The 27,245-nt window shown below is 48.4% G+C and overlaps 1 protein-coding gene across 2 annotated transcripts in view; it reads left to right on the top strand.

Moving 5' to 3' along the window:
* NOC2L (NOC2 like nucleolar associated transcriptional repressor) overlaps positions 1-27,245 on the top strand; it is a 432,367-nt gene that overhangs the window by 130,873 nt on the left and 274,249 nt on the right. For both annotated transcript variants that reach the window (XM_069241122.1, XM_069241123.1), the window contains exon 11: positions 22,649-22,788. In XM_069241122.1, coding sequence (XP_069097223.1) covers positions 22,649-22,788 — 140 coding nt within the window. The remainder of the gene's footprint in view (positions 1-22,648; positions 22,789-27,245) is intronic.

A 27,245-nucleotide genomic window follows, 5' to 3' on the forward strand; every position in this document is an offset into this window, starting at 1 on the left:
GCACAGGAAGTATCTCCGGTTTGTGGTAGGGTCGCAGCACTATCAGTTTGCGGTCCTCCCGTTTGGTCTTACTTCAGCACCTCGAGTCTTCACAAAGGTGATGTCAGTGGTTGCGGCGGAGCTCAGAAGAAAGGGGATAGCAGTATTCCCTTACTTGGACGACTGGTTGATCAAAGCCAAGTCCCCGGAGCTTGTGTCGCATCATCTGCAGTCAACAACCCAGTTGTTGTTCGACCTGGGCTTTTCGGTGAACGTGCCCAAATCTCACCTGGAGCCCTATCAGCGCCTCCTGTTCATAGGGGCAGTACTGGATACAACATTGAGTCAAGCCTTTCCTCCGCCTCAGCGGATTCAAGATATTCAGGAATTGGTTCCAATGTTTCGAAATGGAGCGGTAGTTCCAGTCCTCAAGGTCCTTCGTCTGCTCGGTCTGTTCGCCTCCTGCATTCTGTTGGTCACGCATGCTCGCTGGCACATGAGGGCTCTTCAGTGGTGCCTCCGAAGGCAGTGGTCTCAACACAAAGGAGATTTAGAAGGTACTGTCAAGATCTCCAGAGATGCTGCTGTGGAATTGAAGTGGTGGATTGCGGGCAACAATCTTTCACAGGGAAAGCCGTTCGCGCAGTCGCCACCAGTGGCCACGGTCATAACGGATGCTTCCACCCTAGGATGGGGAGCTCATCTGGGGGATCTGGAGATCAAAGGGCTTTGGTCTCCAGAGGAACAGGTGTTTCATATCAATCTGTTGGAGTTACGGGCTGTACGTCTGGCTCTCAAGGCCTTCCTCCCATCCCTTCGTGGTCAGTCGGTACAGGTCCTGACGGACAATACTACCACGATGTGGTACATAAACAAACAGGGAGGAGTAGGGTCGTACCTTCTCTGCAGAGAAGCTCTTCGGCTATGGTCCTGGGCAAAGGACCATCAGATTTGCTTGGTGGCAAATCATCTGGCCGGGGTCTTGAATGTACGTGCGGACAGTCTCAGTCGCCAATTCTCGGCAGACCACGAGTGGCGTCTCCATCCAGATCAAGTCTGTTTAATCTTCCAGATGTGGGGGTTTCCTCGGATAGATCTGTTTGCCACTCGGGAGAACGCGCATTGCCCGTTATTCTGCAGCCTCCAGTATCCGATGCAGGGAGCGTTGGGGGACGCGTTTCAGATAACCTGGTGCGACCAGTTGCTTTACGCGTTTCCCCCCATACCCTTGATTCCTCGAGTGTTGAGGAAAATTCGCCAAGACCGGGCCCAAGTCATCTTAATAGCTCCGGATTGGCCAAGGAGGGTATGGTACTCCGACCTTCTCCAACTCTCACTGTGCCCTCCGCTCCGTCTCCCTCTCAGGGAAGACCTCCTCTCGCAGTCGCAGGGGCAGGTTTTACACCCCAACCTCCAGAGTCTGCACCTACATGCTTGGAGATTGAACGGGGCAACCTGAGTTCCTTCTCTCTCCCGCCTGATGTAGTGGATGTTATCTTAGCGGCCAGGCGACACTCCACTAAATCTATCTACGCTAATAGGTGGTCTAAATTTGTTATGTGGTGTGGAGAGAGACAGATTGATCCCTTACATGCTCATCTGTCACATGTTTTGTCTTTTGCACTGTCTCTAGCGCAGAAAGGTTGTGCAGTGGCTACCATTAAGGGTTATTTGTCGGCCTTGTCAGCCTTCATTTGTCTTCCAGACCAACCATCGTTATTTAAATCCCCTATTGTTCTCAGATTCTTGAAAGGTCTTCTGAATCAATATCCTCCAAAACCATTCGTTATGCCTCAATGGGATTTGTCCTTGGTCCTGACTTTCCTTATGGGGTCCCCTTTTGAGCCTATGCATTCTTGCCCCTTAAGGTATTTGGTTATTAAAACAGTATTCCTGGTAGCTATAACATCTGCAAGGAGAGTGAGTGAGTTGCAGGCCTTATCGGTTAAACCCCCTTATATAACGTTTTATGGGGATAAGGTGGTGTTGAGGACCAAGGCTGCTTTCCTTCCGAAGGTTGTTTCACCCTTCCATTTGGCTCAGACAATCACTTTGTCCACGTTTTATCCTCCGCCTCATCCTTCAAAGGAGGAAGAAAGACTACATCGCCTGGACCCAAAAAGGGCGTTGAGCTTCTATATCGACAGAGTGAAGGATATCAGGCTGGAGGATCAGCTGTTTGTCGGATACGTGGGCAAGAGGAGAGGAAAGGCAGTCCACAAGAGAACACTCTCCAGGTGGGTTGTTCTTTGCATTAAAATCTGTTATTCTTTGGCAAAGAAGGATCCGCCTGAGGGCATTAGAGCTCACTCCACCAGAGCTAAGTCGGCCTCTTCGGCCTTGGCCAGGGGTGTTCCTGTGGTCGACATCTGCAAGGCCGCAACTTGGTCGTCCCTTCACACTTTTGTGAAACATTACTGTTTGGACTCTGAGGTCAGAAGGGACGGTCATTTTGCACGGTCAGTGCTGCAGGATTTCTTGGTTTGACCATTTAGGCACCCACCGCCGGGCGTGGTACTGCTTTGGGACTCTATTCATCAGGTGAGGACTCCACAGGTAGTTGTATCCATCAGAAGAACGAGTTACTTACCTTCGGTAACGACTTTTCTGGTGGATACATTAGCTACCTGTGGATTCCTCACGGTCCCACCCGCCTCCCCGTTGCCTTTTTGGTCGCTCCAAGCAATCCTTGAGTGTGCTCCTTTTGGTCTTCAAAGTGGCAATACATTTTGCATATATGATATTTGTATATATGTATATATTTATATATAAATCTATATATATTGTGTATATACATGATTCGTATGTATAAATATATTTATTTGTTTAAAAAAAAAAAAAAAAGAAGGTTATATTAAATCTACAGCTATTTTATTGTAATGTTGTGTGATTTACAATATTAAGAGATGTTGCTTTGCTCTTTCATTACATTGGGTTATTATTATTCTCATGCACGTAAAAAAAAAAAATGTTGGTACTGTCATCGGCACGTCGGCGAGGACCTATTATTGCCTGTATGACGTCAGACGGCGTCGCGTGGGCTGGAGTGACGTCCTCGTCGACGTGCAGAGACTAGTAAGAAGATTTCCGTCGAATGCTGGCGCCATGGGAGTATTCATCAGGTGAGGAATCCACAGGTAGCTAATGTATCCACCAGAAAAGTCGTTACCGAAGGTAAGTAACTCGTTCTTCTGTTCTTCACCCACCTATAGCGGTGCTAGGTCAGTTGCTGCTGACACCCCCAAATCTCCACTCTTCAATAGAAGAGTTTTCCTTCAGTCTTTCAGTTTACAGTGAGAGGAAGGTGGCATTTTCACTCAGTTCCAAGCTTCAACAAAGAAGCATCAAAAGGACCAGTGCAAAAGCAGGTACAACTAGTCTGCTTTACAAGGCATCCTTTCTGGTGCTCTTATTGTGTCCCTGATGGGCACCTGGAGATCAGCTTAGTTTGATCATCTGTGTATAGAAACATACAGTTACTGGTGAAGTGAGCTGCTGGCGTGCCCTCTCTCACACAGAGTTGATTGAGCATAGTATCTGTTCTCTGCACTCCATAGCCTACCAAACTCCGTGACGGGAGATGTCTGGTGAATTTGCTTTTGAGAAACATGTTCAAGCTCGGCTGTGAATGTCTTCTCAATAAGTAGAATGCAGCTAACAGTGTCAGTCTAACACTTTTGTCCTCTGCACTTTAAATTCTCAATGCGCAAAGTCGGAGGAAATAGAGTGGATTGTGCGGAAAAAATTAGTTGGAAGAAAAATAATTTCGCCTTTTCATTATAAAGCCTTATTTAGAGGGTCAAGTAGTTTGGGGCTAGAGATCCTATTTAAGATGATGTAATTTACTATATGCAAATTAGTGCCCATATTCTCTGAAGATCTGGTGTTTTAAATAATTTTCCTCTCATTGTATCTGACTAATACATTTGAATTTTTTTTTCTTTAAATGTGTATTCCTTTTCTAAACTATTCAAGTCTTTCAAAACTAAATAAAATACAGAGCATTAAAACTTTAAATCATGAACTCAAATTGGGCAGGACATTGCTTTGTGAGTGTTCTCTCATGCATAAACTCTAGGGTCGCCTGAGACAATACATGCCCTGCAATTCTGAGACATTTTGTCACAGTAGGCTGAGAGCCTGTCTATTGCTTACCATTAGTTGGCTCTACCTTTGCTCTAATTTTTTTTGTTCTCTTTGGTCGGTTTGGGCTGGCTTCACTTTCTCTTTGTTTGTTTGTTGCTTCCTGGAGCATGGCCCAAGTACCTCTGTTGTTCCACTGACTGCGGTTTTGGAGGTACTTTTTTCTTTTAGTTGAAGAGTGCATGTGTTTGCAGTCCATCTTCCTCATGTGCTTTGTTCCCTTCCCCATTTCCCTCTATTACCTATGTGCTTTTGTCCATCTCTGTAATGTTGCTCGCCTTTCTCCAGCTGTCTGTGGTGTTGCTAGCCCCTACTTGCTGTGCGTGTTGATGCTTGCCCACTTGTGCCCTTTGTGTTGTTGCTTGTCTCCCCTCTTGTGCTCCATGTTATTGTTTACCCCTTTCCAACCCACCCATCATTTTGTTCCCTGTTGTTACTTGAATCCGTTTGTGTTCCATGTTGTTGCTTGCTCGCTCCCACTGTTCATTGTGTTTTTGCTATCCCTCACCCACTCTCTGCTGAGCACCATTGTTTCTCACCCCCTCCTCACTAACCCTCCTTTGCATTGAATTTTATTGCTTGCCCTGTCCCGCTCTGTGTTCTTGCTTACCCAGTTCCGGTCTCTGTTCTTGCTTGCCTCTGCCGCCCTCTGTCCTCCTGTCCTGCTCTCTGTTGGCCCCTCCCGCTCTGCATTGGCCCCTCCCGCTCTGCATTGGCCCCTCCCGCTCTGCATTGGCCCATCCCGCTCTGCATTGGCCCATCCCGCTCTGCATTGGCCCATCCCGCTCTGCGCCTCTCACCCACTCTGTGTTGGCCTCTCCCACCCTCCGCTGGCCCCACCCTCTCTGCGCTGACCACCTCCCGCCCTCCCTCTCTGCGCTAACCCCCTCCCTCCCTCCTGCCCTCCCTCTCTGCGCTGACCCCCTCCCTCCCTCCCGCCCTCCCTCTCTGCGCTGACCCCCTCCCTCCCGCCCTCCCTCTCTGCGCTGACCCCCTCCCTCCCGCCCTCCCTCTCTGCGCTGACCCCCTCCCTCCCTCCCTCTCTGCGCTGACCCCCTCCCTCCCTCCCGCCCTCCCTCTCTGCGCTGACCCCCTCCCTCCCTCCCGCCCTCCCTCTCTGCGCTGACCCCCTCCCTCTCTGCGCTGACCCCCTCCCTCCCGCCCTCTCTGCGCTGACCCCCTCCCTCCCTCCCGCCCTCTCTGCGCTGACCCCCTCCCTCCCGCCCTCCCTCTCTGCGCTGACCCCCTCCCTCCCGCCCTCCCTCTCTGCGCTGACCCCCTCCCTCCCGCCCTCCCTCTCTGCGCTGACCCCCTCCCTCCCGCCCTCCCTCTCTGCGCTGACCCCCTCCCTCCCGCCCTCCCTCTCTGCGCTGACCCCCTCCCTCCCGCCCTCCCTCTCTGCGCTGACCCCCCTCCCTCCCGCCCTCCCTCTCTCCCGCCCTCCCTCTCTGCGCTGACCCCCCTCCCTCCCGCCCTCCCGCTCTGCGCTGACCCCCCTCCCTCCCGCCCTCCCTCTCTGCGCTGACCCCCTCCCTCCCGCCCTCCCTCTCTGCGCTGACCCCCCTCCCTCCCGCCCTCCCTCTCTGCGCTGACCCCCCTCCCTCCCGCCCTCCCTCTCTGCGCTGACCCCCCTCCCTCCCGCCCTCCCTCTCTGCGCTGACCCAAATCCCTCCCGCCCTCCCTCTCTGCGCTGACCCCCCTCCCTCCCGCCCTCCCTCTCTGCGCTGACCCCCCTCCCTCCCGCCCTCCCTCTCTGCGCTGACCCCCTCCCTCCCGCCCTCCCTCTCTGCGCTGACCCCCTCCCTCCCGCCCTCCCTCTCTGCGCTGACCCCCTCCCTCCCGCCCTCCCTCTCTGCGCTGACCCCCTCCCTCCCGCCCTCCCTCTCTGCGCTGACCCCCTCCCTCCCGCCCTCCCTCTCTGCGCTGACCCCCTCCCTCCCGCCCTCCCTCTCTGCGCTGACCCCCTCCCTCCCGCCCTCTCTCTCTGCGCTGACCCCCTCCCTCCCGCCCTCTCTCTCTGCGCTGACCCCCTCCCTCCCGCCCTCTCTCTCTGCGCTGACCCCCTCCCTTCCGCCCTCTCTCTCTGCGCTGACCCCCTCCCTCCCGCCCTCTCTCTCTGCGCTGACCCCCTCCCTCCCGCCCTCTCTGCGCTGACCCCCTCCCTCCCGCCCTCCCTCTCTGCGCTGACCCCCTCCCTCCCGCCCTCCCTCTCTGCGCTGACGCCCTCCCTCTCTGCGCTGACGCCCTCCCTCTCTGCGCTGACGCCCTCCCTCTCTGCGCTGACGCCCTCCCTCTCTGCGCTGACGCCCTCCCTCTCTGCGCTGACGCCCTCCCTCTCTGCGCTGACGCCCTCCCTCTCTGCGCTGACGCCCTCCCTCTCTGCGCTGACGCCCTCCCTCTCTGCGCTGACGCCCTCCCTCTCTGCGCTGACGCCCTCCCTCTCTGCGCTGACGCCCTCCCTCTCTGCGCTGACGCCCTCCCTCTCTGCGCTGACGCCCTCCCTCTCTGCGCTGACGCCCTCCCTCTCTGCGCTGACGCCCTCCCTCTCTGCGCTGACCCTTCCTGCCCTGGCCGCTCCCGCCCTTCCCTGGCCCCTCCCCTTCTCCCCTTCTGCGCTGGCCCCTCCTGTTGTGTGCTGGGCCCTCCCGCTCTTTGTGCTGGCCCCTCCCGCTCTTTGTGCTTTGTGCTGGCCCCTCCCGCTCTTTGTTCTTTGTGCTGGCCCCTCCCGCTCTTTGTGCTGGCCCCTCCCGCTCTTTGTGCTGGCCCCTCCCGCTCTTTGTGCTGGCCCCTCCCGCTCTTTGTGCTGGCCCCTCCCGCTCTTTGTGCTGGCCCCTCCCGCTCTTTGTGCTGGCCCCTCCGGCTCTTTGTGCTGGCCCCTCCGGCTCTTTGTGCTGGCCCCTCCGGCTCTTTGTGCTGGCCCCTCCGGCTCTTTGTGCTGGCCCCTCCGGCTCTTTGTGCTGGCCCCTCCGGCTCTTTGTGCTGGCCCCTCCGGCTCTTTGTGCTGGCCCCTCCGGCTCTTTGTGCTGGCCCCTCCGGCTCTTTGTGCTGGCCCCTCCGGCTCTTTGTGCTGGCCCCTCCGGCTCTTTGTGCTGGCCCCTCCGGCTCTTTGTGCTGGCCCCTCCGGCTCTTTGTACTGGCCCCTCCGGCTCTTTGTGCTGGCCCCTCCGGCTCTCTGTGCTGGCCCCTCCGGCTCTCTGTGCTGGCCCCTCCCGCTCTGTGCTGGCCCCTCCCGCTCTTTGTGCTGGCCCCTCCCGCTCTTTGTGCTGGCCCCTCCCGCTCTTTGTGCTGGCCCCTCCCGCTCTTTGTGCTGGCCCCTCCCGCTCTTTGTGCTCTGTGCTGGCCCCTCCCGCTCTTTGTGCTCTGTGCTGGCCCCTCCCGCTCTTTGTGCTCTGTGCTGGCCCCTCCCGCTCTTTGTGCTTTGTGCTGGCCCCTCCCGCTCTTTGTGCTGGCCCCTCCCGCTCTTTGTGCTCTGTGCTGGCCCCACCCTCTCTGCGCTGACCCCCTCCCTCCCGCCCTCCCTCTCTGCGCTGACCCCCTCCCTCCCGCCCTCCCTCTCTGCGCTGACCCCCTCCCTCCCGCCCTCCCTCTCTGCGCTGACCCCCTCCCTCCCTCTCTGCGCTGACCCCCTCCCTCCCGCCCTCCCTCTCTGCGCTGACCCCCTCCCTCCCTGCGCTGACCCCCTCCCTCCCGCTCTCCCTCTCTGCGCTGACCCCCTCCCTCCCGCTCTCCCTCTCTGCGCTGACCCCCTCCCTCCCTGCGCTGACCCCCTCCCTCCCTGCGCTGACCCCCTCCCTCCCTGCGCTGACCCCCTCCCTCCCTGCGCTGACCCCCTCCCTCTCTGCGCTGACCCCCTCCCTCTCTGTGCTGACCCTTCCCGCCCTGGCCGCTCCCGCCCTTCCCTGGCCCCTCCCCTTCTCCCCTTCTGCGCTGGCCCCTCCTGTTGTGTGCTGGGCCCTCCTGCTCTTTGTGCTTTGTGCTGGCCCCTCCCGCTCTTTGTGCTGGCCCCTCCCGCTCTTTGTGCTGGCCCCTCCCGCTCTTTGTGCTGGCCCCTCCCGCTCTTTGTGCTGGCCCCTCCCGCTCTTTGTGCTGGCCCCTCCCGCTCTTTGTGCTGGCCCCTCCCGCTCTTTGTGCTGGCCCCTCCCGGCCTTTGCTCTCAGCGCAGGACCCCTCCCGGCCGCCCCGCTCTGCGCAGGACCCCTCCCGGCTGCCCCGCTCTGCGCAGGACCCCTCCCGGCCGCCCCGCTCTGCGCAGGGCCCCTCCTGGCCGCCCCGCTCTGCGCAGGGCCCCTCCTGGCCGCCCCGCTCTGCGCAGGGCCCCTCCCGGCCGCCCCGCTCTGCGCAGGGCCCCTCCCGGCCGCCCCGCTCTGCGCAGGGCCCCTCCCGGCCGCCCCGCTCTGCGCAGGGCCCCTCCCGGCCGCCCTGCTCTGCGCAGGGCCCCTCCCGGCCGCCCCGCTCTGCGCAGGGCCCCTCCCAGCCGCCCCGCTTTGCCAGGGCCCCTCATAGCTGCCCCGCACTGTGCATGGCTCCTCCCAGCCCTCCGCTTTGCACATGGCCCGTCCTGCTTTGCGCATGGCCCCTCCCTCTTTGCGCATGGCTCCTCCCCTCCTGGCCTTCTCTTTTTGCGCAGTGCCCCTCCCGGCTGCCCCATTTGGCGTTGGCCCCTTGTTGATGGGTCCCACCCTTGCTCAGTATTCTTGCTGGACCCGATCATTGCCAAATAGGTGAGATAAGAATCAGCGTCCAGTGAAACCTTCAACAAGCTGTGAAGCACATAAGTTCCTACATCGTGAGACATTTTTCTGCCATTAAATGTTATGCCCATACATATCGGGTTGTTGGCAGTACAGATCCAAACAGACATTTGTTATGTTTTTTTGGTATGTGCATTATCGCCTGCGAGGGTACGCTTGAGCGCTGAACAGGTGTGTGTGCCTAGCCATACCAATTGTAGTTTGTTTAAGAGAAAAGCCAGGTCTTAATCTTATTGTTTTCCAGAAGAGAGGAGGTCCTGATGCAGAGTGGCAGGACTTTCCACAGTTTAGGAGTGCTGTATTAGAGTGCCTGTTATCCTGATCTGGATCTGTGAATGTGCAGGATGTGTGCATGTTGGAGTCTTACAGAGCAGAGGTGTCTGGGTGGTTGAAGTAAGGAGGTGCAAAATGTCAGGTAAGGGGGACCTGAGTTGCGTAGAGCCTTAAATGTGGGTGCTAAAAGGTTGAAATCTGTGTGTTTTTGTATCAGGAGCCAGTGTAGCACTTTGAGGTTTGATGTTAGTAAGGTTGAGGATAAGTCTGCCTGCTGAGTGAATGGTTTGTAGTCTTCTAATGAATTTTGTTGATGATCCCGTCATGGATGCTGTTCCCATAGTTCAACATGCTGGTGAATAGGGCATCAGTGACAATTTTTCTAGTGTTGCCTCGGAGCCATTTGAAGATTTTCCTCAGCATAGGGTGTGGAAGCTGGATGCGATAATGACGTTCATGTGTGCAGTCATGTCCAGTTCGGAGTCAGTGGTTATTCGGAGATTCTTGGTATCGGTGCTGCGTGTGGGTCTGAGTTTGACCGGCCATCAGTTGGAGTCCCACGATGAGGTGTTCTTGCCGAAGATAACTAATTTTGTCTTATCAGTGTTGAACTTGAGACATTTGATTTTCATACATTTAGCGACTTTGATCTTGCAGGCAGTGAACTTGCTAATGTTGGTGGTTTTACCAAGGAGGGAGAATATGAGGTTCATGTCATTTGCTTAGGAGACAATGTTGATGTTTGTGCAAGTGATGTTGGCCTGAGAGATCTTGTATGTGTTTAAAAGGGTGTGCTGAGTGATGAACCATGCAACACTCTACAGATGAGTTTGCAGACTTCGGAGAAGCAGGGTGCCAGGCTGACAGCTTGTGTTTCGTCCTTTAAGATATAAGAGATCCAACAGAGAGCCATTCCTTGGATGCTAATCTCTTGCAGGACTGTCTTCTCTGTCAAAGATCATGTGAAAATTGTCTTCGGCAGCATTTGAGTGCTGTTTCTGTACTGTGGCTGGGCCAGAATCCAGACTGCATGGCACCGAGGAACTGATGGCTGCAGAGGTGTTGATTGATTGGTTTCTTTAAGACCTTTTCTGGGTATGGTAGTAGGGAGATGGGTCTGTAGTTCGAAAGCAGGGTCAACGGATGGTGTTTTTGAGCAGGGGCATGATGGTGGTATGTTTCCTGATGTGCAGGAATGTGGCTGAGTCAATGGAGATGATACTGAAACTGGTTCATCCACTGGTGCAGACAAGGGAATTTGAGAAACAGTTGAACAGGAGATACCACTATAATCAGGTACCTATCATACATCTTGGTCTTGAACAAGAAGCTTTCAGACACATCCGTCAAGGTACATCTTACAGCCAGAGTTCCATACACCAGGGACACCTTAGGGAAATGTTGTGTTCGATGGCATATGTCGCTGCAGATACACATGTTTGGCACAGTCCGCTCCCTGGTGTTGGGCTCGGAGTATTACAAGTTGTTTTTCTTCGAAGAAGTCTTTTTTGGTCACGGGACCGAAGGACTCCTCCCTCTTCGGCTCCATTGCGCATGGGCGTCGACTCCATCTTAGATTGTTTTTTTCCGCTGTCGGGTTCGGACGTATTCCTTTTCGCTCCGTGTTTCGGTTCGGAAAGTTAGTCAGAATCTCGGAAGAAAGCGTCGGTATTGTTCCGTTCGGTATCGGGATAGTTAGGTACATCGACACCGATCATCGGAAGACTTTGGGGTAGCTTCGATTCCCCCATCGGGGCCTGGTCGGCCCGACCGCGTGCGACATCGAAGCCGATGGAACGGACCCCGTTCCGTTTCTGCCCAAAATGTCACAGTAAGTATCCTTATACAGATCAGCACTTGGTCTGTAACTTGTGCTTGTCCCCCGAGCACAAGGAGGATACCTGTGAGGCCTGTCGAGCCTTCCGGTCCAGAAAAACACTCCGGGACCGAAGAGCCAGGCGTCTACAAATGGCGTCCACGCCGACAAAACAACGTTTCGACGACGAAGAGGAAACATTCTCGGTTCCGGACTCAGAATCCGGAGACTCCGACGTCGAACAACAGCAACAAACTGTGAGTAAGACGTCGAAAAGTAAAACCATCGAGAAAACGAAAGCCCAGGGGACGCCACTGCCAACAGGCCATGGCTCGACCCATAAAACAGGCGACCCGTCGAAGGCGCCGAAAAAGGGCACGCCCATAGCGAAGACACCCGACTCCGGTCGAGGGACCGCCATGGAGCAACCTCGGAGCCGAGATAGCGGCTCCGAGAGACAAAAACAAGATACCGGCACCGAAAAACATCGGCACCGAGACTCCATGCCGAAAGGAACAAAAATTCTGTCGGTGCCGAAGCCGAAAAAAGATTCTCTCTCGGCGCCGAAAATTTCCACACCTTCATCCTACACAGAGGAACAAGGAATAAGTGGCCAGATGCACAGATTTGGACAAGAGCTCCAAAGTGTAGAATCAGACTACACACAAAAGAGACTGTACATCCAGCAAGACACAGGGAAGATATCAACCCTTCCCCCAATAATGAGGAAAAGAAGGATCGGTCTCCTCAAGGATGACGCACAACCACAAGCCAAAGTGGTCAAAAAAGTCACGCCTCCGCCCTCTCCACCACAACAGGCATCGCCGGCACAAACACCGCCACAAATGCACTCACCAGCGCAAACTACCATAAGTCAAGATAATCAGGATCAAGACGCTTGGGACCTATACGACACCCCAGTGCCGGACAATGATCCAGATTCATACCCCACAAAGCCGTCACCGCCAGAGGACAGTACCTCATACTCGCAACTGGTGGCTAGGGCTGCAGAATTCCACAATGTCCAACTGCATTCCGATCCTATAGAGGATGATTTTTTATTTAACACCCTCTCGGCTACACATAGCCAATATCAATGTCTCCCAATGCTACCAGGGATGTTACGGCACGCAAAACAAATTTTTGAAGAGCCCGTAAAATCAAGAGCCATCACCCCAAGGGTGGATAAAAAATACAAACCACCACCCACAGACCCAGTGTTTATTACTTCGCAGTTACCACCTGACTCCGTAGTAGTAGGGGCAGCTCGCAAAAGAGCAAATTCCCATACATCTGGCGACGCCCCACCTCCGGACAAAGAAAGCAGAAAATTTTATGCGGCAGGAAAAAGAGTAGCATCACAGGCAGCCAACCAGTGGCGCATCGCAAATTCTCAAGCGCTGCTGGCCAGATATGACCGCGCACACTGGGATGAGATGCAACTTCTCGTAGACCATCTTCCCCAAGAATACCAAAAAAGGGCGCAGCAAATAGTTGAAGAGGGACAAACGATCTCAAACAATCAAATCCGCTCTTCACTGGACGCAGCCCATACTGCAGCGAGAACAGTCAACACTGCTGTCACCATAAGGAGACACGCTTGGCTCCGCACTTCAGGCTTCAAACCTGAAATCCAGCAGGCTGTCCTTCATATGCCCTTCAACGAAAAACAACTTTTTGGCCCTGAAGTGGACACAGCCATTGAAAAACTTAAAAAGGACACAGACACGGCCAAAGCCATGGGCGCACTCTACTCCCCGCAGAGCAGAGGCTCTTTTAGAAAAACTCCATTTAGAGGGGGGTTTCGTGGCCAACCCATAGACACCACCAGCCAACAAACAAGAACCACACCATATCAGGGTTCATTCCAAAGGGGAGGTTTCAGGGGATATAGAGGGGGTCAATTCCCAAGGAGTAGGGGAAGATTCCAGACTCCAAAAACACCTCCACCTAAACAGTGACTTTCAAGTCACGCAACCCCTTCACTCAACACCAGTGGGGGGAAGACTAAGCCAATTCTACCAATCTTGGCAACAGATTACAACAGACAATTGGGTATTAGCAATAATCCAACATGGCTATTGCATAGAATTCCACAAATTCCCACCAAACATCCCTCCCAAAACACGCAAAATGTCACCACAACATTTAGAACTTTTAGGACTAGAAGTTCAAGCACTACTGCAAAAGGATGCAATAGAGTTAGTACCAGTACAACAAAAAAACACAGGAGTTTACTCCCTGCACTTTCTAATTCCAAAAAAAGACAAAACATTAAGACCAATATTAGATCTCAGGACACTAAATACCTACATCATATCGGACCATTTTCACATGGTCACACTACAAGACATCATTCCACTGCTCAAACAGCAAGATTACATGACCACATTAGACCTAAAGGATGCGTACTTTCATATACCAATACACCCTTCTCACAGAAAGTACCTAAGGTTCGTATTCAAAGGAATACATTACCAATTCAAAGTGTTGCCATTCGGAATTACAACTGCACCAAGAGTGTTCACAAAATGTCTAGCAGTACACATCAGGAGACAACAGATACATGTGTTCCCTTACCTAGACGATTGGCTAATCAAGACCAACACAGTAAAAAAATGCGCAAACGACACCACATATGTCATACAAACCCTTCACAAACTGGGGTTTTCCATCAACTATACAAAATCACACCTAGAACCGTGTCAGACACAACAATATCTAGGAGCAACCATCAACACATCAAAGGGAATTGCCACTCCAAGTCCACAAAGAGTGCAGGCATTCCACAAGGTAATAAGTGCTATGTTTCCAAACCAAAAGATACAAGCAAAATTTGTGCTAAAACTTCTAGGCATGATGTCATCATGCATAGCCATTGTCCCAAACGCAAGACTACACATGCGACCCTTACAACAGTGCCTAGCATCACAATGGTCACAGGCACAGGGTCAACTTCAAGATCTGGTGTTGGTAGACCGCCAAACATACCTCTCGCTTCTATGGTGGAACAGCAAAAATTTAAACAAAGGGCGGACATTTCAGGACCCAGTGCCTCAATACGTTATAACAACAGATGTTTCCATGACAGGGTGGGGAGCACACCTCAATCACCACAGCATTCAAGGACAATGGGAAATACACCAAACAAAATTTCATATCAATTACCTAGAACTGTTAGCAGTATTTCTAGCGTTAAAAGCCTTTCAACCCATAATAACACACAAATACATTCTTGTCAAAACAGACAACATGACAACAATGTATTATTTAAACAAACAAGGAGGAACACACTCAACACAATTGTGCCTCCTAACACAAAAAATATGGCAGTGGGCGATTCACAACCACATTCGCCTAATAGCACAATTTATTCCAGGAATACAAAACCAACTAGCAGACAACCTTTCGCGAAACCACCAACAAGTCCACGAATGGGAAATTCACCCCCAAGTTCTGAACAAGTACTTTCAAATTTGGGGAACACCCCAGATAGATTTGTTCGCAACAAAAGAAAACTCAAAATGCCAAAACTTCGCATCCAGGTACCCACACCGCGAATCACAAGGCAATGCTCTATGGATGAGTTGGTCAGGGATATTTGCATACGCTTTTCCCCCTCTCCCTCTCCTTCCATATCTAGTAAACAAGTTGAGTCAAAACCAACTCAAACTCATACTGATAGCACCCACATGGGCAAGACAACCTTGGTATACAACTCTACTAGACCTTTCACTAGTACCGCATGTCAAACTACCCAACAGACCAGATCTGTTAACACAACACAAACAACAGATCAGGCATCCAAACCCGGCATCATTGAATCTGGCAATTTGGCTCCTGAAATCCTAGAATTCGGACACTTAGACCTCACACAAGAATGCATGGAGGTCATAAAACAAGCTACAAAATCTTCCACTAGACACTGCTATGCATCTAAGTGGAAAAGATTTGTTTACTACTGCCATACCAATCAAATACAACCATTACATGCCTCTACAAAGGACATAGTAGGATACTTACTACATTTGCAAAAAGCGAATCTCGCTTTTTCATCTATAAAAATACACCTCGCAGCAATATCTGCTTACCTACAAACTACTCATTCATCGTCTCTATTTAGAATACCAGTTATTAAAGCATTCATGGAAGGGCTAAAAAGAATTATACCACCAAGAACACCACCAGTTCCTTCATGGAACCTTAACATCGTCTTAACAAGACTCATGGGTCCACCTTTCGAACCCATGCATTCCTGTGAAATGCAATATCTAACCTGGAAAGTCGCATTTCTCATTGCAATCACATCTCTCAGAAGAGTAAGTGAAATACAGGCATTTACCATACAAGAACCATTTATTCAAATACACAAAAATAAAATAGTTCTAAGAACAAATCCAAAATTTCTGCCAAAAGTAATCTCACCATTCCATTTAAATCAAACAGTAGAATTGCCAGTGTTCTTCCCACAACCAGATTCCGTGGCTGAAAGGGCACTACATACATTAGACATCAAAAGAGCACTAATGTACTACATTGACAGAACAAAGCTAATCAGGAAAACAAAACAACTGTTCATAGCTTTTCAAAAACCACACATAGGAAATCCAATCTCTAAACAAGGCATTGCTAGATGGATAGTCAGATGTATTCAAACATGCTATCTTAAAGCCAAAAGAGAATTGCCTATTACACCAAAGGCACACTCAACCAGAAAGAAAGGTGCTACAATGGCCTTTCTAGGAAACATTCCTATGAGCGAAATATGTAAGGCTGCAACCTGGTCTACGCCTCATACGTTTACTAAACACTACTGTGTAGACGTACTAAATGCACAACAAGCTACAGTGGGCCAAGCTGTACTAAGAACATTATTCCAAACTACTTCAACTCCTACAGGCTAAACCACCGCTTTTAGGGGAGGTAACTGCTTTATAGTCTATGCCAAACATGTGTATCTGCAGCGACATATGCCATCGAACTGAAAATGTCACTTACCCAGTGTACATCTGTTCGTGGCATTAGTCGCTGCAGATTCACATGTACCCTCCCGCCTCCCCGGGAAGCCTGTAGCCGTTTAGAAGTAGATCTTAAATCTTAAACATTTGTACATTTGTAAATAATTATTATAAACTCTTAACGTACATACATATTCACTCCATTGCATGGGCACTATTTATAGCAAACAACTCCATCCTCACCCTCTGCGGGGAAAACAATCTAAGATGGAGTCGACGCCCATGCGCAATGGAGCCGAAGAGGGAGGAGTCCTTCGGTCCCGTGACCAAAAAAGACTTCTTCGAAGAAAAACAACTTGTAATACTCCGAGCCCAACACCAGGCAGCGGACTGTGCCAAACATGTGAATCTGCAGCGACTAATGCCACGAACAGATGTACACTGGGTAAGTGACATTTTCATTACTGCACCAATGATTAAAAGGCTTTGGAATGGCTAAGAAGAATTCACCACCAATTTCTGCAGGCACACGAGGGCTGAACCTTAACCTAGTACTGACACAACTCATGGAGGCAATCTGAGCCACTGCGCAAAGCAGGACTAAAATTCCTCACAGCAAAAACATCTTTCCTGATTGCCGTCACATCATTACGCAGTCGGTGAGCTGCATACCCTCGTAGTACAAGAACCATACCTACAAATATCCAAAGACTAGAATCATAAAGGCATCACCACATTTTTTATCAAAGGTGGTATCCAGTGTCCCTGTTAATCAAACAGTACAACTGGCAGCCGTAATCCAACAGCCTAAAAAACACCCTCAGAATGAGCCCTATATCTGTAGGAGCGCAGTAATGTACTATATGCAAGAAACAAGACCGTGTAGGAAAATGAATCAATTCTTGGTCTCTTTTGCGCCCTCACATATGAGGTTAAGAGTCACAAAAGGAACCATCGCAAGGTGGCTAGTACAAGGGATCCAGACTTGTTACAAACTAATCTTTGGAAGAAAGAGCACACTTCATAAGGAAAAGGGTAGTCATATTAGCCATCATTGCTAACGCATCAACAAATTACATTTGCTTGGCAGCCTCATGATCATCAGTTCCCAAGTTCATAAAACGCTACTGCGTGAACCTTTCATCCTAATAATGAAGGTCATGTGGCCCACAAGACCTTAAGACTCTGGTTGCGAATATACACTCACTTCAACTCAACCTTCAAAATAGAGAAGATAATGCAACATAATTGGTACACAATATTTGAATTCTAAAGAGGCATGCTGCAATACAGAAATGTGATATAACTATGGGAGTGGTTTTGCTGCTTGAAGATTTTATGGGATTCATAAGCAAACCTCCGGCCTCATTCAGAAGAAAGGTGAGTCCTAAACAAGGAGAGATAGCTGTACATGAGATAAGATACAACGCCATAGAACAGTACAGGTCACCAAGGAGAATAAAGAATCTGAAGATGGTGGCCACATGTTGGGCCTTTTTAGATGGATGTCTGATGTTATAGGGAGGACTATACCACCTTCTGGCCAACACCCAAGAGGAATGAAAAAGAAAAGATAATTGGTGACAACTGCGAACCCTGCATGTAAATAGTGGAATAATGCACAGCATATGACTCCAGCAACATCTTGCAGCTGAAGATCCTTCAAGTAAGTATTGTTTTCAATTGGAGACAATCTGGCTTATGCTCGCTTACTCTAAACACATTACAATGTTTCATCATGCCACATTTAAGGAATTAAATGAAACTTATGTAATGATTTTTGTTAGTCAGAATGTGATAAAGCCCTTTGATTTCTTCATGCTTGGGTAGCACTGTCAATAGCTGCTTAGCAACACTTACACAACATGACACAGTAAATGGTACATTATAAACTATCTTTACAGTCAAACATGCAACTTCTAAAAGAAAGGTGTTCTTTGCCAAGAATAAGGTGAAATGGGGAAATTAAAACTAAGACGTACTAAAAAATGAACTAGTGTATTCCTGGGCTCACATAGACTTCAAATATTATGGAGTTTAAGATGAATCTTTCTTGACACGGGGCTCTGTGGCTCATGTTATCCTATAGAGGAAAAGGTAAATGTTGTCAGTATCCTTTGTAAGTCTCTGGTTTAGTAAAGTTTACCAAAGAGATTTTTATAGTGTGATGTAACAATAATGGAAGCAAATTTGCTTCACGGAGCAGGAAAGGCAGGAGAGTAGCTAGACACTGATGCAGAAGTTTGTGAGAGGACAGACTTAGATGTTGACTGAGTATGAAAAAGTGGTTTTAAAAATGTTCCTTAGGAAGGCAAGGTGGTGTTGAGACTTAATTCCTCAGGTATACTGTTCCAGAGTCTCTGCTTGGCAAGAGAAGCACTGGTTGAATTTCTTGAATGATTTATTTTTCAAATTGGAAAGAGTAAGTCAGAATTACTTCTAGTGTTTGTGTCCTGCGACTTGTGGTTTTTCCTTCAGTTGACTCTGCAGAGATGCGGGGAGAATACAGTAATCTGTCAAGTTTGTTATTATACACTTGCTATGCTTTTGTGATGGGCATAGGTGCAAGGTTGGTTAGCTTAGTAGGTTTAATTCCATGTGACCGATTTTTTTTTTTTTAATCAAAGCAGTAAGAGCTATACTAAAGGGGGAACCCACCAAATGCCAACAATGCCAAAGATACTCATTTGCACAAAGTCTCAGTGTCCAGTAAATGGCTACAAAATCTAATATTTGGAGCCCTGTGGTCAACTGGGCTTAGTCATGGAGGTTGAGGCCAGTCAGCGGCTCAAGTAGCCTTGAGTCTTTGAAAGGTGAGTGGGTTCCAGATGTAGACTTCACCGACAACAGTTTCCTTGAGCATCCTAATTTTCAGCGGCCTGTATCTCTGAGTTGGGGAAACTACTGACCCCGCCGTGTCAGCCAAGCACCACTGGTAATTGGGATTTATGGTTGGTGTACAACAGTGACTTCAAATGTGGATTTCTCCTGAACAGTAAAAGATGGAGAGACCATGTAAAATATTTTTAAATCGCCAAACCGGCGCATGACTGCAGCCTGTAGGGCATGGAATGAATGGTAGTAAAAAGGCTCATCTGTCCAAGGGTTTATCGAGCCAGAAGAGGGTTTACTTATGATTGAGGATGGTACCAGGCTTGTTTGGTTGATGCAGACACACACACACCACGTTGCCCTGGAATGTGTTCCTGTAGGCCCTGGACCTTTAATGCAGATATTGCTGCTTAAGTTATTCTGGCCAGGAAGCATGCAAGCCCCTCTTGGATCCGGGGTGGCTCATTGCCTGACGACTTCACTCTTGTAGACTGCGTTCATCTGGACCTTATCCTGTCCTCTTTGTCACAGGCCTTCTTCTTTGCTCTTGCTGAATAATGAAACTCCTCATGTTCTGAATCAGCCTTACAACAGAGCTTCTTCCTGAATCTACAGTTTATTCCCAATCCTGGAGGAGGACAGCTACAAGCAGATCTCTGTCCTTGGTGAAGTTGTAGTCAGCTGGTGAGGACAGTCGTATTCCCAGAGGCCAGACACATGCCACTTTTGGTGCCAAGCTGCTGTTACGTATCCAAACGGTTGGCTCTGAGTGGGAAACCTTGTACACCAGAAGGTCTGATTTATTCTATCTAATAATTGCAAAGAGGTCTCCCCACCCTCAGTTCTACATTCTACAGGGGGGAGAAATCTCAAGAACCATGGGGAATCAGCTGCGCCCATTCTTCGCATTGTACCCAGTTGACTGGAAAGGTTCCAGATCAGAGAGAACAAACTAAAGGGAGTTAGGAGAGCACAGATCATGATGTCATGAGTGACTCCTAGCCCAAGAATCAGTGGGGCTTTAAAAGTTCCAGGAGATGGTGTTTTTTTAGGCTAAAAATCCAGGACTGGATGTAAGTAAGTAAAAAGGCTTGTAGAGCGCTCAAATGCTTGAAGGTGTCTTGGCGCTAACGTCTAACAGGAGCCAGCAGAGGAAAACCTAATTAGAAAGATAGGACGAAAATAACGAGGTTTTGAGCTGTTTCCTAAATTGTACACTCCTGACACACAACTGCTTGGCAACTGTGACAAGGATGCCGAAAAGTTGGTCTTCTGTTGCTCCCTGTATTGGACACACAATTTGGCTAGGTTCCATCATGTAGATAACTCTTCTAAGGTGTTACCCTGTTATAGGGTCCTCTTTAGGTGTCTCTGAATTTTGTACACACTTACCTAACCAGGGACTGGCGGTTGCTGCTGATTACTGCTCATTTGTCTAATGATGTTGGATACATGTTGGATCACACTCATTAACTGCAGGCCTCGTGATCTCACCTCTGTCTCACTTAGTGCGCCCTCTGCCTGTCCTAGTTAGTGGTCCTCATTTCTTTCTACTGCAGATCTGTTTCACATGTTGCCTCACCTTCCTGTAACCCATTCCATGTCATGCTCCTGAGCCCCCTGCTCCATTCATCCGTCCTCTGGTGTCTAGAGCGGCTTGCTGTAGGGAAAAGGGGCGGGGCAGGGAGGGGGGAGAGATATAATTTTTTTTTAAAACATACCTTTTTCGCCGCACTACTCCGATACACTCCGGTCCTCCACTGCAGGCACAGGCTCCAAGCCTGCCCTGCGTCCAGTCCTAACACAGCTTTCATGCTGGCAGCATGAAAGCAGTGTTGGGATTGGACGGACCACCAGCCAGGGCTCTCCGAGGTAGAGAGGGATCCTCTGCCTGCTTTCTCCCACCAGGCAACACAATGCCGGGTTAGAGAGAGCCCAGTGCGCATGTCCGTTTGGCCAGCCTTAGGTGGCTGGCCAGACATCCATGCGAACTGAGGGGGATTGCTGTGTACTCCCACTTCGTGCTCGTCACAGCCCCATGACCACGCACCTTTTATTATAAAACGATAATAAACATAGTTTATTATTGTTTTATGGTAAAAGTTTTCCTGGGGAGGGGGTTTGGGAGGAGAGACTCTCCTTTGCTATAGCTGGGGAGCCGCCCCTGCTGGTGGGATTTGCACTCATTCTTTGCAGGTTATATTCTTACTAGTGTCTGAGCCCTCTGGGAGGTGCAGAATAATCCTGGAGGTTACGATAGACTTTGGAAGCGGCTGTAACTGGTGCATAATTACATCCAACCTGTTACATTATAATACTTTAATCTCATAGCAAATCTTAATTAGAGTAAGGAAGTAGACAAGCGGCCGTGTCCAAGTCGGTGGTATGCTCTGGTAATTGGCAGCAGTGCTGTTTTAGTTTTCGGATAGCAGTGCATGTCCTAGAGGGCCGTGCGGGGTGCCCAGTGTGACCATCTCTTAGTTCTGATGCATTGATGTGCTCCCGGACTGGGATTATCTGTCCTGGGATTACTGCTGTCTGTCTCTGCAGGTGAGAATAATTGGATTGTGTGCAGTGCGTTCATTAGCGCCCCAGACAGACCCTAAAGCCAGTTATTTCTGAAGGGGATTGCTCTCATCCGACCGCATAGATGGGGGACGATCCTCCCGACCCGTGAGGCTTAATCGTGGACAGAAGACAGTCTCAAACCACTCTGATGGGTTTTACTCAATCTCCTGCTATGGCGAGACGGGGCTTTTAACAAACTGGAAGGAATGCTAACCGGGAGAATTCCCACTAGGTCACGTGAGCATGAGAGCCGGCTTTGACCGGAGCTATGTCCTCAGCTTGGTTCATCTCCCCTACAGCTTTCTTTTACCTCAGAATACAGTGCTCTGTTTTCCCAGAGCTTGCTCGACATTTTACCTTTCTTTCCTCTTCCTTTCGTTTTGCCTTCTTAGTGTTTTGTTTGGAGGGGGCGGGGGGGCTTGTAATATCCTATTGACTTGAGACAGGGGAAACATTTTACACCATCGTTGTAATTAGGCCCAGTTAAAGCTGTCTATATAACAGGAATGTCAGTCCGAATTGCATGTAAACATTCAAAGTGTTTCTCAAGTTCTGCTATACATTTCTGTCTCCTATTGTATGTGCTTGGCAGGAGGAATCCCCCTGCCACAGACGTTTCAGGTTCTCACAAGTGCTCAGACATACAGAGCTGAACCTGGCAGCCTGTTTGGGTAATTCTGTGGTTGACAATTAAGGCAAAACTCTTTTTGATGTATGCATCACACAAACTGGGCTTGTTCTCGGTACCTAGGCCACTCCCCTCAGTGCACGTCATATGCCAACTTCTTGTTCAAGTCCCCAGACACACTTTCCTGCGATCGTTAATCAAGGGAATTTTAAATTAATTCCCAACATTCCCCAAAATATATGGTCTTTTTTCCATTGTGTACATTCCTTATTTGTTACTGAACTTTTTTCGTATCTACTCAGACAAGCACATTTATCTGTGCTTTGTGGCTTCTGTCCCAGACTGTATGCACCCTTTTTTCTTCAGAGGAAATGACAAATTACAATTTAGCGAGTGCAACATGTTTGAGATGAGCTGCATTGTTGCTAGCTGTGAAAAGGCTGGCATGGGTTTTCATTTTGTAATTTTTAACTTGAAAATGTCCATATAATACTTGAATGTGACAATAAACCATTTGACTTCGTGAAAAGCTTTGAACTGTATTTTGGAGCCACTACATTTTCTTGGCAGTTGTTGACATAGTAGTGAACTAGTGACCAAGTTTTGATTGCCCTTCACCGTGTTTGTGTTGTTTTCATGCTGTGGACATTCCCACATAAGGTATTGCTAATGCATGTTCTGCCCTCTTGCCCTCCTGCAGGGATCCTACCAGTCTGTGTACAACTGGCAGTACATTCACTGCCTATATTTATGGTGCCGCGTCCTGAGTAGCATCTACCCCAGCGAGGTGCTCCAGCCTCTCATCTACCCTTTGGTACAGGTCATCGTGGGATGCATCAAGTAAGTGGCCCGTGGGCCTTGTACTTATGTGTGGGAGGACAGTTCTTAAGTAGGCTTGGGTGAAAACATTTTACCAACATTCACAATTGGCAAAGTCCAGGCTTTTTCTTTTTTTTAAGTCAACTTTCACAGTGGAATTCAGTTTGAAAACTGCCAAAATCCTGTCTGCAGGAGCATAGTGGAAGAGACATGTTTTGCTTGGGCTGCTCCATGATTCCCCAGCACTGCACAACGTGTTCCAGTGAGGTGCAGTGAACCCACAGCTGTTCTTGTCAACCGCCAATCTAAATGGTTCTAATAAAGTGAACTTTTATGACTTTCTGAACGGTGATTGCTGTTACAGCAGGATTCACTGTGAAGCTTATTTTTGAGGTCTGGGTTCTGGGGCAGTCAGGGGTCACTGGCCACCAATACTATTGTGCTTCAATTTAATATACAAGTTACTCTCTACATACACTCAACTCTTCTGTAGTAGAAGGCTTATTCTTTGAGATGCCTGTAATTAAAAACTTGGACACAACAACATGGTATGGTATAGTAAATGACTCTTGCGCACGCACCAGCTAGTGCTATATCTTAAAAGTTTAAACTGAACTTTTACTTAAATGAAAATAAAAAAATAGCAATTAAAAGAAATGGTACTCAAAGAAGGCCAGAAGGTCCCAGCACCTTTTAGGGTGGGATCCAATTCTAAAATGATTTGTAGCACTTTCACGCTAGACTTTCAGTAACTTAGCCCTATGGCCATTGATAACCTGAAATGTGGTACTTGAAGAAAACTGGAACTTTAGAACACCTTTTGGCGTTTTAGTTGATGCTTACAAAAATTATTTGATGCTTTGTCAGTAGAACCTGATAAAAATTATAGTTTAGTAAACCTTGTATAAAACACCGTATCTTTTGTTTCAGTGGCTCTGGCTTGAGCAGTATGTGGCACCTCGATGTGCTTGGGCCTGAACTACTTAATTTCCAGCTAAAACATTTGTACTAAGTCCCTGACCCAAATACCCTCCATTTAGGCAGTAAGGGGTCTCACATAGTAATATCAGGGGTGCAGTTCATGGTTTCTTCAAAGTCTTACTGCCCATGTCAACACTGACTTGATGCCTCTTTTCAAGTGATCAGAAATCGTACAACCAAATTGTTCCAAAAACAGTAAAGCCTTGGTTATGTTTTTACTCTTTAAACAGAAGCAAATTCAGTAGATAAGCACCCAATTTTAATCTTTCCAACCAATCTATTTTGGGACCCACATCTCAATCTGTTGATTGTGGCCGTAATTTTCTATTGATTGGATACTAAACCTTTACCAGATACAGCAAGTCCTGAAGTTAGGGCTACGGTTCAGTCATAACTAAAATTATGTATTTTCTGGAGCCATTAAAGCTAGAGAAAGAGACAGAGGGCATTCAAATGGGTACTGAGGCAAAATATCAGTAGCCAGTGGACAAGATTTTATGTTGGGGGTGCGAAGGTTTGGAACTTTCAGGTTCTCAGTGGACTTCGGAAAGCCAAATTGGCACCCTAAGATCACAGACAGTTGGAAAGGGTGCTGTTAGACTTGGCCCTCTCTTCAGGACCACCCCAAACGTTTGGCCTTCATTGGTCCTGTTTTATGAAACTGTATGTGTTTGTTTTTATAACTCTGTGCACTTTACCATTGCTTACAAGTGCTAAAGTGCTTGTGCTCTCTCTTTGGTGAAATTGGCTTACAACTAATTGGCACATTTAATTTACCTGTAAGTCCCTAGTACTGCATGTAGCTAGAACATTTAGATTGAATGCTACTAATGGGCCTTCAGCACTGATTGGGTCACCCATTTAAGAAGCCCTTGAAACATTTTTCAGACATGCCATTGCAGGTTCTCTGTGCAGTTTAAACTGCTATTTTGACCCAACAAAATAAACCTTTTGCCAAACCTAACCTTTTTAATGCATATAAATCATCTCTTGGGTCTGCACTTAACAGCCCATAAGGCATTGCATTTAATAAATAGGAATGTACTTTTAATTTTTACATGTCCCTGTAGTGGAAACTCTCAAATTTGTTTTTTGCTAATGCAAGGCCTACCTTTCTCATAAGAAAACATTGGGCTACCTTATTACATTTAATAAGTGGTAACATTTGATTAAGAGCAGGTAGGAAAGGCATGTTTGTAAATAGTAGATCATATTGCACTTAAGTGGTCCCCGAGTGCTGAAAATAATGGGTGTTCGTTTTACCCTTTCAGTGGTTATCCATTTACTGACTTGGCCTTGCCTGGACATCATATTGTGACTTATTATCCCTTTAGATACCGGATTAACTCATTGAGCCATCCTGCTGCTGGCTTATCTTTAGGGTGAAGGTTGGCAAGTTTTGGAGTTCTCCTACCTTGCAATAGCTTCAGCAGAATGAACATGTGGATTTCCAGCTGCAGCTTAAGATTTAGCTCTTTAGTGGATAAATGTTGAATTATATTTGACATGTCAGCTGTCTGAGAGCACCACGAAGACAAAAGGTAGAACCGTGATTCACTAAATAAATAAACCTGGAAAGTTTTGATGTTCTTGTTTGGTGTATCAGAGGGAATTTCCTACATTTTTGACCTTGTGATACCAGTTGTAAAGGCCTGGGAAGATGCACTCGAAGCAGACTTGTTCATTAAGCTACACCTAGAGAATCCTCACATTGTATTTGACTCTGGCATCTCACCAGTGCCCCCCATAAATTGATGAAATGTTTGATCTGCGAGCCAGGAAATTGTTCTTCATGGAGCCTCTGTGCACTGGCTGCGAGGCTTCTAATCTGTGGTAGGGTCCTACCAACTGTTTGTCTTTAACGAATGAGACTCCGTGCTAGGGACTGAACGAGCAGCTTCTGTGACCATAGAAGAGGGAGTGATACTGCCTGCTGCAGAGAAAGGCGCTAACCTGTCCCACATCCGCTCTCCTTCATACAGGACAAGTATATTGTGCTGATAAAAGTCAAACAGAGGCAACGTTTTGTGCTTACTGCAGCAAAATCATTGGGGTTTTTTTCTAGCGTTTTTCTCCTTTTTAGGTTGAGTGGGCAAGCGCTTTGACCTAATGTAAGTATTGTGGGTTTTTAACCTAGCCCACCTCACACCCCTCACCTTCACTCGTTCATTTGCTTTCCTTTCAAAAATACCTTGATGTCATTGGTAATTGCTTTACTTTGGCTTTGTTACCGCCTTGCAGACTCACCCTGTTACATGTATTGCACAGTTGCTCTGCAATACTTTAGCATGGGTGAACTACTTTTTTCTTTTGTCTCTCTCAGCACCAACAGCAAAAATTCCATCTGTGGTAGTTGAGCGCTGGTCACATCGTTTAACTGTTACCTAATCAGAGTAATTTCTTTTGCCTCTCCCCTTCACCTTCCATAGCTTTCCCAAAAGCAATTATAATTGATAAATTCTTTACTAAAAAACAAAGATATCTGGCATTGCAGGAGAACCGATACTACAATATTCACTGCACTCGGGAAAAGTCACCCCATAATGCTTTGCAAGCCTTTTATCAAAACATGTTTGCCCATAACTCAGCGTGTGGTGGCCCTGGGACAATGGGACCACCACCAAAACGTTCAGCATGACACTTTCTGTTTCGTTCCTCTCTTGGTCCCCGCACTGTTAGTGGGGGCCCCAAAATAATAACCCCTCCCATCATTCAGTCCCTTGTTTTTTTAAGCTCTGTTGTGACTGTAACTTTTGTTTTATACCTTGGAGTAGTTGGTGTTCTAAGGGCCTTAGTATTGCAGTGGGCCTGCTAGGCCTGAAAATGTGCAAGGCATTATGCCCTGTAAGGGCAAAATATATAGTTGCACTGCATTATTTTGTGCTATTCTATTTTATTTTCTTGCGGTAATGCACTCTAGGGTCTAATTATATGGTTACATGACCATGTTTCTTACAAATTATATTTTTATTGTGGTGTTCTCTATGGGCTTTTCTGAGCATTACAGTCAACATACTACAGTATTTGCTGCACTCTGTCATCCCATAATGCTTTGCATGGCATTCTTTTATAAAACATTTTTACTCATAACTCAGCCTATGGTGGTCCTAGGACCAAGGGGCCACCTTCAAAATGTTCACCACAACTTTCTCTTTCTGCATAGATCTCTGGGTCCCCATGTTAGGTTAGTGGGGACCCCAAAATAATAACCCCTCCCTCCATTCAGTGTCTATTTAATCTCTCTCATGGCTGGAACTTTAGTTTTACAGCTGAGAGTAGTTTGTGTTTTAAGGGTCTTGTTTGTAATATTGCTATAAGCCTGCTAGCCCTGAAAATGTGTAATGCGCTATGCCCTCTAGGGGCTAAATATATGGTTACATTACAATACATTCAGTCATTTTCTTTATATGTGGTTATGCTCTGTAGGGGCTAACTATATGGTAACATAACAATGTGTTCGATGGCATGTGTAGCTGCAGATACACATGTTGTGCATA

This window comes from Pleurodeles waltl, chromosome 6 (genome assembly GCF_031143425.1).
Source record: "Pleurodeles waltl isolate 20211129_DDA chromosome 6, aPleWal1.hap1.20221129, whole genome shotgun sequence".
Taxonomy (NCBI): Eukaryota; Metazoa; Chordata; class Amphibia; order Caudata; family Salamandridae; genus Pleurodeles; species Pleurodeles waltl.